Here is an 8649-nt window from a genome sequence, read left to right as displayed (position 1 = left end):
AACTAAGAAGGTATCTCTCCTAAAACTACTCCGTATAAAAAAAGTAACATGTATAAACTATAGAAGTAACATACCTAAACTAAAAAAGTACCTCCTCTAAAATTATAAAAAAAAAAGTAACATGTCTAAACTATATAAGTAACATACCTAAATTCGCAAGTGTGAACTGGTCTTACCATCAGTTGATGGTGAGGACAGTCTCATATAAGAATTTGGATACTTCAATATTTTAATTAAATTAGCATAATAAGCATATAAAATATGAAGTACGAAATACGTAGTAGGACGAAATTTTCATTAGACGATTAAATGAGTATGCTCAAAATTTATTAATTATATATTTGTTTTAGGAGGATAACTATTTTATTAAATATGGTTTAATAATAATTTTAAAATATCCGTGCGTGCACGGGATATAATCTAGTACTCCGTACCACATATTCGAATCTCCTTGTACTCCGTCTTCAAGAAATGTGGCTCATTCGGATTTTTAATTTTTGAATTACAGTCCATGGTCGTCTAACAAAACGTCTTTAAGAAGTCAAAGAGACTAACGGCGGCAAACCAGAAAAACAGAAGGTTTTTCATAACATTCTCAATTTTTCTCTCACCTCCGCACCTCTAGTAATTGCACTGGCCGCCGCAACCATGGAGGATCCTGCAATTCCAATTCGCCCTCCTCGAAATTCAAAGTAATTATCACTTTTTTTTTTCTTCTGGGTTTTAATTGTTCATCAAAATTCGGAACTTCGTTTTTTTCATTCAATTAATTTGAAATGTTTGTTTTATGGGGTTTTGAAGGAAGAGATTGTTTGCAGAGAGTGGTAGCAGTAGTTCGTCGTTCTTAGACCCTGATATCATTGAAATTCCGCGACCTTCTACATGGAAATCAAAGCCTTCCAAACAAAAATCGGTGAATTGCTTTCGTTGTTCTTGAAAAATATTCATTTCAATTATCTTTTTTTGAATTGAATTATGTGGGTTGATTGATTGTTCAGCTGTTTTATTTCTGGGTTGGAGTTGGTGATTCATCTCGTTCTTGTAGTAAATCTAGAAATTGAGAAGGCAGTTCGAGTAGGTTTTATAGTAATAACCTATAGAATATGCGTATAACAAAACCCTTCATTTATTATTGTTCTTAAAACTTCATGATTAATAAAAAATTCACTGGCCTTAACTTAGTGGAAGACGATGAAGTATAAGAATATTGTTTAATTACTAAGTATAAAAATAAAAAAATAAAAAAAAATCTTATTTAACTAATTTTGTTATTTTTATGTCCCATGTGCCAATTGGGAGGGAATTTGATGTATGCATCAGAACAAAGGTTTCAAAAGGGTTAAGGTTGAGACTTTGAAAAATCGAAGTCAAGAGAGGGGAGAAATAAGAAGAATGTCTCAAGTTTTCTTCGTTTTGATGGTCAGGCACAAGACAATATTATATTCCGTAATTAGGTGAAAAACTACAAACAATAGGTTGATATACTGTGCTGGAGGACTGGGTATTACAGGACTACAGGTGTGGATAGGGCTGTGCATTGCATTATAGGCTAAAATTGGAGTTCAGAACTAATGCATAGAGTATAGCTCTTGTTAAATTATAACCCTGGAATTTGATTCTTTGGTATTTTATTCAGATGTCTTAAAACCGAGGTTATACATATATACGAAGTATTAGTTTTTGACTTTTAGGAGCTTACTGCAACCTTTTTTTCCTCATCCAAGCCTACAAGGCAAATAAGTAAGTGCAGTATTAAAAGGAATTCCATAAGGTAGTGTTTGGATAGGAGCATTCATTTCAAATGATGAATTTCAATTCCATTGATTTCAAATTCTGACATTCAATTCCAAATAAGCTGTTTGGGAAAATCAAGAATTATAAATCCGTCATTTCACATCCCCTAAGTTGTTTGAGAAGATGTAATTTTGATTTGAAAATCAAAAATCCCTAATTATTTCCATGCAATAATTATGAAAACTAAATCAAGAATTGTAAGTCACTTAAACATAACATACAAATAAAAAATTGATATTTAATGCCTGATATGATGAAGAGGGTGATCAGAAGAACTGGACTCATTTTCACCTAAAAATATCCGAAAGCAATGGACCTTGGAATTTAATTGCAAAAATTCAATTAATCTCAAGAATTTAATTGCATAGTAATGGAACCTAAAACGAATAAGAATGTATTAATTCCACAACGGACTAAGTATTTGATTAATTAAGAATGTAGAACAGAAAATTAAATTGTTAACATTAGAATTTCGGGGAAAACTTAAACCCTAACTATTCAATCACTGCCTTCATCCTCAATCTGTCATGACGCGGACGGAGGTTGCTCGGCGGAGGCAAAGAGGCTATGCGGTGAGGAGGTTGTGAGAAAGATACAGGTTGATGAAGTTAAAGACAGAGAACAAGGACGAACAGGAGAGCACAAATCCAATTTTGGGGGAAAAATCAAACCCTAAAAGAATCGAAGTTTGGGGGAAATACATAACCTAAGATCTGTCAAGCAAGGAGTTGAACTATAATGCAATCAAATCCATGTATGAGTGGGTGCCGAAGAGTTAGTGAAAGAAGAAGAAGTTGTAATGGGCGAGGCAGAAGAGAGAAGTAGGTAGAACCTGAGAGAGATGAACCTCTGCAAGAATTGGATTTGAAATGACTTCATTTGAGAAAGGATTTGAAATTCTATCGGTTGGACGTGTTTCCTAATGGTAAATGACTTGTGATTAGCCTTTTACCAGGATTAACTGATTTGCCAAAATTGGAGTTTCTTTTGACCTGACCCTCAAGCCTGTTGCAAGTGTAAGCTTGTGCGGTCCCAAAAATTTCAGCTCTGCCATATTCCTGTAGCGATCTCGTTTTTCCATCACGTATCGAGATATTGAGCAGAGCAATTCCTCAACATTTCCATTTATTGAGGTGGCCCTTTCTGCAAATTCCTCAAATGACCTTACAAGTCAAACAAGAAACAATATTTTCCTGTCTCTCATACCTAATTTTCTTCCCACTTCAACTCCAGTTTTTCAAGTTAATTGATGCTTCACTTTTTTGTAGAAAGCCTTCAGTCCTTCACATTATGAAAATCAAAGTCCATGACGAAAGAACAAGGCTCTTTTGCTCTCATAAATTGGGCAATTTTGTATGCACAAGCTGCAAAGTTTTTAGTAAAGTAAAAGAGCTGAATCTTTAAAATGTTTCTCAATATTCCTGTCAGATAATGTAAAAATTAACAATACAGAGATACTTATGCTAAGTGCTAGCTGAATGATTCAAAATTTTCAAGTTGTCACCTTGTTTATATAAGGAAATTTATTTTATTACAAGAAGCATAGAAAAATGCCTCTTCTAACCCGCAAAGTTTCATTAACGATTCCCAAAGTAAATATTGTGTTCTTCAAGTGGACTCCTGTGTTAAAAAAAAGAAGCTTGAAATGAATTAAGTCATACCTCTTTGCAACGAAGTATGAAAAAAATCAGCACTTGCACCCTGAATAAGACTATTGAATGAACTAAGTCATACCTCCACTTCAATTCCTTTTTCTTGCTTCTATTAATTTTGGGGAGCATTAGTGCTTTAAGTTGATTAGTTTCTTGCATGAAGGTTGTTGGCCGTGAAATCATCGTTGTTGATGACGAAGATCCTGATGATGCTGTAATTGTTTGTGAGAAAGTTGCCTACAATAGCAAAGGGAAGGTAATGATGTTTCTAATTTTTTTTGGGCCAGTAACCCACAGTAAGCCTTTTCTTCATCTGTTTTATGTCGGTATTTTTAGGTGGCTCACTATTTCTTCTCCTTACAATCTACAGAAACCTATGGTTAATTATCCTGCTGGACATGAGGTGATTACCATTGATGGAGCTCCTTCCCCACTAGCAAATGGATTTGTCAAAGGGAAATGTAGCCCTCACTTGCCTTCCATTGATGATGGGTTTGATGGATGTGATATTGTTGTATACGATGATGGTCAGTATGACATGCTGCAATCTCATTTTAATAGTGTAAAAATCCCATCTGGAGTAGAAGCAATGATGCCAACTTCTGTTGCAAGTGAGAAACATGCAGGACCTGCAAGCAGCTCTTTTTTACATGGCACACAAAAGTATTCTAATGTCAGTAGTTCTAAGGTGGATCCCTTCAAATCAGCAAGTTCCGTTGAGCCATATCAAATTAAAACCTCTGTATCCAAATATGCTCGTAATAAATCAAAACGTTCTTCCTTCAGCCTTCCAACTTCTCAGATCCATGGCCAAACCAGTGGAGTTATTCAACCAATTCCTCAGTGGCCAATACAACATCCTCATACCCACATCAAGCCATCTCCTATGAGTTTACTGTATATGCCCTATTCTGGTGGAAGTACATATTCCCAGGGGACACAGTATTCTTTCCATGGAAGTCAAAATCTTTTTGGCACTAGCAGTAACTTACCTAGCGGAATTGTCCGCAGCAAAGCCAACAATTTAAGACTTGAGGATGGCATCTGTGCAGACATTTTGCCACCCTCCACTGATGGGCAAGGAAATTCTAGCGAAGCTTCTATTTTGAAGAAGCTGGAACTCTTTAAGAAATTTGACACTTTAGAAGATCATCTGGGTCATTTATATGGAATGACAAAAGAATCTTCGAGGCCGGTGAGGTTATGGAATACTTATTCTGATATTTCTGCTTGTACACCTCGGAATATTCATATAAAAACAGCTTATACTTTTTTGTTCTTTTCCCCCCTGATTTTAACAGTCCAAAGGCTGGGTAAACAAAATTGCGGATGAGTGGAGGATTCTGGAAAAAGATTTGCCAGGTTCTTCATCTTGACTATGGACTCATATTAGGATTATGGAAGTTATCATATATTGGAGATAATTTTATTTTTGTGATTATTCCATGTTCGGAATTGTCCTTGAAACCTGCAAATACGTTCATACAATTGCTATTGGTAATTGGTATCATGCAGAGGCAACAATTTTTGTTGTTGCACTTTCTCTTAGTCTATACTTGTGGTAGCTAGCTGCTGATCTGTCTGTTTATTTATCTTCTCCAGATACAATATTTGTTAGGGTTTATGAGGCAAGGATGGATCTATTGAAGGCTGTAATGGTGGCAGCTGATGGTACACCTTATCATGATGGCCTCTTCTTCTTTGATGTTCAGTTCCCTGCCTCCTATCCAACTAAGCCACCGGTGTGTTCTTGATCATGGGTATATTGTCAGTTCCTTTGTTTTCTTTATGCCAATATGTATCTGACAGTGTGGAATTTTCTTGTCCAGTCTGTGAAATACCATGCGCACGGCCTTCGGATAAATCCAAATTTATACAATTGTGGTAAAGTATGCCTAAGTCTTCTGGGCACTTGGAGCGGTGCAGGAGATGAGAACTGGCGTCCTCTCAAGTCAACTATGCTACAAGTCCTTGTCTCAATACAAGGGCTTATCTTAAATGCTGACCCGTACTATAATGAACCCGGCTTTGCAAGATCTAGAAATACCCCACAGGGCGCAAAAAAATCCAGGGATTACAGTGAAAATGTATTTCTTCTATCACTGAAAACGATGCTTTACACAATGAGGAACCCACCAAAGGTAAGATTGTGTTTATAGCACCCTTCACATTTCCTTGTTCATGGAAGACAACATAGTTGTGTTGGTAGTTATAATTTTGTTTTACTATCATTGAAAAACTATACTTCCATAATTGCATACATGTTCTAGGGGATGAGCAACTGTCATTGTCCTAGTATTCCAGGCCTTTTAAGTACCCCTGATGCAGCTGAATTTTTGTAGCATTGCACGATGTAGGGCAGGTAAGATGGAATATCATGGAAGCGATTCACTGATGCATATGTGCATCATAAATGGCCTTGTGTTATTCTGAAGGATTTACTAATGTCTTTTTTTATTTTTGTATTTTTTGCTTTCTGATTGTTAATTGTATAGGAAATTTGTACATGTATGTGGATTTACGGCATTGGTTCAGTTACATAGCAGCGTTGTTCTGTTATTCTGACGTGATCACATGGATATTGCAACTACAGCTTTTTGTTGTTATTTATTTGGGTGCAGCATTTTGAAGACTTAGTTTATGGACATTTCCACAAGCGCGGTCATGATATACTGGCAGCATGTAGAGCATACCTGGATGATGGTGTTGAAGTTGGAAGGTTTGTAAAAGGCAAACCCCTTCCTGCTGCTGCTGCCGCTGCTGCTGTACAGGGTAAGAGAAAAACTTGCTCTCCGTTGCTCAAGGTGAATTTGCCTAGTTACATCAAATCACTCGTCGAGGCTTTTACCAAAATCGGTGTCAAGGACTGCAACAAATTTTTAATAACCAACTCAAGGTAGACACTAGACAGTCGACTCTCTGAAAGAGCAAATGCAATCCCCTTATATTCGATCAGAAACTTGGGGATTATTTTTGGTATAGTATTCTCACTAATGCTGACTAATATAGGCTTAGTTAATGCTGATTAATGTCGATTATATATAGAGACTAGAGACTACATCTTACTAATCAAAATCTTTCTTCTTTTCGGTCAGAGCTTAGTTTACAAATATTTAGTCAGTGGTTTGCTGTCTATCATCAAAATGTAAGCACAATTTTCAAAATCGTTAATATGTGATGTTATTCGACTACAATTTTTTTTCTGATGATACCACTGTGGTGCTTCTATGAGACCTGGTTTCTTGCAGTATTATTTACTACAAGCATTTTGCATAGTCTACGAGTAGACACTTATTTTGATATGCTCCGTATTTTTTAATTTTATTTTTATTTTTAAAAGATTAGAAAAAAGCGAAATAGGGACGAACTTTTATTTCTGTTCAAGATTTAAAAATAAAATATACAAATATTCATGAAGATGATGTGGGATGATTGAGAGAATTAGAGAGAGTAGGATTAATATTATTTTTGTTCATTATCAATGCTCTCATACCTTCCTTATCGACTGATTTATCATTTTCCTCCCCAGTCCCCCACAAATCCACAATATAATGCAAGTACTCTGTTTAAGCAGTTCAGTTTGCTCCTAAATTTCTTCTTTGCCTTTATTTATTTTTCTTAATAAATCCATTTCTGACATGTTGTCAGATATTTTAAGATTTGCATGAGATTGACATAACATTAAACTCCAAGAAAATTATCTCTTCAACTTTATATTGGAAAAGTTCAAGAGAATCCTTATATTGATGATTTATCCATGAGTTCATAAGGATAATGGTTCTTCCACACTTGTTACTATATACTTCATAAAAATAAAAATAAAAATAAAAAAATATACCCAAAAACACTCATCACTAAAACTCAAATCACCAAATAAAGTACACCAAAAAAAACAAAAAAATAATTCAGAAAAATCATACTAATGTACAAGTATTAGGATTTTTAGGAAGAACAAGTTGAAAAATCTTTCTACAAACAGGACAAGTCTGTCTTTTTTTCAACCATTGATCAATACAATCAGCATGAAAAACATGATGACATCCAGGAAGAACTTTACACACTTCATCATCTTCATACCTTTCTTGTAAACAAATCGAACACCCGTTTCCTCGATTCGACAGTGGCACTTGTAAGAATTTCATGGCCGGTATGAGATCGATTAGTCTCGAACCCTTCGTTGCTTCGTGTTCTTGTAATAAAGGGACGTTCAAATAATGAAGATGATCAAGTGCTTCTATGTCGTCTGTGTTTTCTGTACGAGGTTTGCAGAGGTAAACCAACAATGTTATAGCAAATAAGAAGATGTTTAACATCAAGCCAACTCCTGCAATGTAGAAAAGCTCATTCTTGTCAAAATTACTCATTGTTTTTTTTGTTTGTGTGCTTTTTTGAGAAATAATGAAATCTAAACCTTTTTTTTTCTAGAAAATAAATTGGATTATTGTTTGTACAACTAATATTGATGATGAAGTGGATAATCATACATTATATTAAGGTGGAGTATAAGTATAACAATAATTGCTATTTTTCTAATAATATAATATAAATACAAATAAAAAAAATATCAATTATGGAGATGACGAGGATAAGGAATCTGAGGGTGTCAACTATATTGTGATTTGTTTCTTCTTTATGATATAATTATCTTCATTAACATTAAAATTTAAATTATTCAAAATACTTCCCTCTAGTATTTTGACTATCGATTTTCCTAATAGTCGCTTAAGTTTAGATTAGTTCAGATAAATTTATATATAATACAATTTTCTAATAAAGTGAAAATTGGATAATTAAAATACAACCTTAAAGATAAGGATAAGATTGAGCGTCTTTTAACTGGAGTATTAAATGAAGTAGTCTGTATGGAGTATAATTACCGCTATCTAACTTTGAATCTCACATAATGATACTTAGATTGTGTGACAGGAGAATTCTATTACTTCGTATAATTTATTAAACGGGTCGATAAAGTAATATAAAAAACATTAAAAAAAAGTACAACCTTAGCTTCGTTCTTAAAAGCTCTTTTACACTTTCAATATGTCTCCAAAGCATGAAAATTTTGACCGTAAATTTTCACTATTAAGAATGGTGTTACTTTCAATCTCTACCCTACCAAGCCTGATTAGTTTTTCTATTTTTTTGTTTTAGCTTTGGTTTTGTTTATCTATTTCTGCTTTTCTTTATCATCCAATGTCAAAAA

At 34.4% G+C, this 8649-nt stretch overlaps 2 protein-coding genes across 3 annotated transcripts; one reads left to right on the top strand and one right to left on the bottom strand.

The window, feature by feature from the left end:
• Positions 1 to 484: 484 nt before the first annotated feature.
• Positions 485 to 6652, top strand: LOC110805498 (probable ubiquitin-conjugating enzyme E2 25). Of its 2 annotated transcripts, XM_022011109.2 has the most exons (8): positions 485 to 692; positions 802 to 913; positions 3610 to 3702; positions 3817 to 4641; positions 4748 to 4808; positions 5049 to 5188; positions 5276 to 5587; positions 6068 to 6652. In XM_022011109.2, exons 1-8 carry the CDS (start codon positions 649 to 651, stop codon positions 6344 to 6346), a joined length of 1866 nt encoding a protein of 621 aa, XP_021866801.1. In that variant the 5' UTR covers positions 485 to 648; the 3' UTR covers positions 6347 to 6652. The 2 variants fall into 2 exon arrangements, with proteins under 2 accessions (XP_021866801.1, XP_056683556.1); XM_056827578.1 differs by lacking the exons at positions 485 to 692; positions 802 to 913 and adding an exon at positions 966 to 2719.
• A 708-nt stretch (positions 6653 to 7360) lies between these two features.
• LOC130472023 (RING-H2 finger protein ATL39-like) lies at positions 7361 to 7810 on the bottom strand. Its single transcript, XM_056842428.1, has one exon. It carries the CDS (start codon positions 7808 to 7810, stop codon positions 7361 to 7363), a length of 450 nt encoding a protein of 149 aa, XP_056698406.1.
• Positions 7811 to 8649: the final 839 nt, after the last annotated feature.

Source organism: Spinacia oleracea, chromosome 4, assembly GCF_020520425.1.
Source record: "Spinacia oleracea cultivar Varoflay chromosome 4, BTI_SOV_V1, whole genome shotgun sequence".
Lineage (NCBI taxonomy): Eukaryota > Viridiplantae > Streptophyta > Magnoliopsida > Caryophyllales > Amaranthaceae > Spinacia > Spinacia oleracea.
The sequence above is the reverse complement of the archived record's forward strand: the minus strand, read 5'-3'. Positions and strand labels throughout refer to the sequence as shown.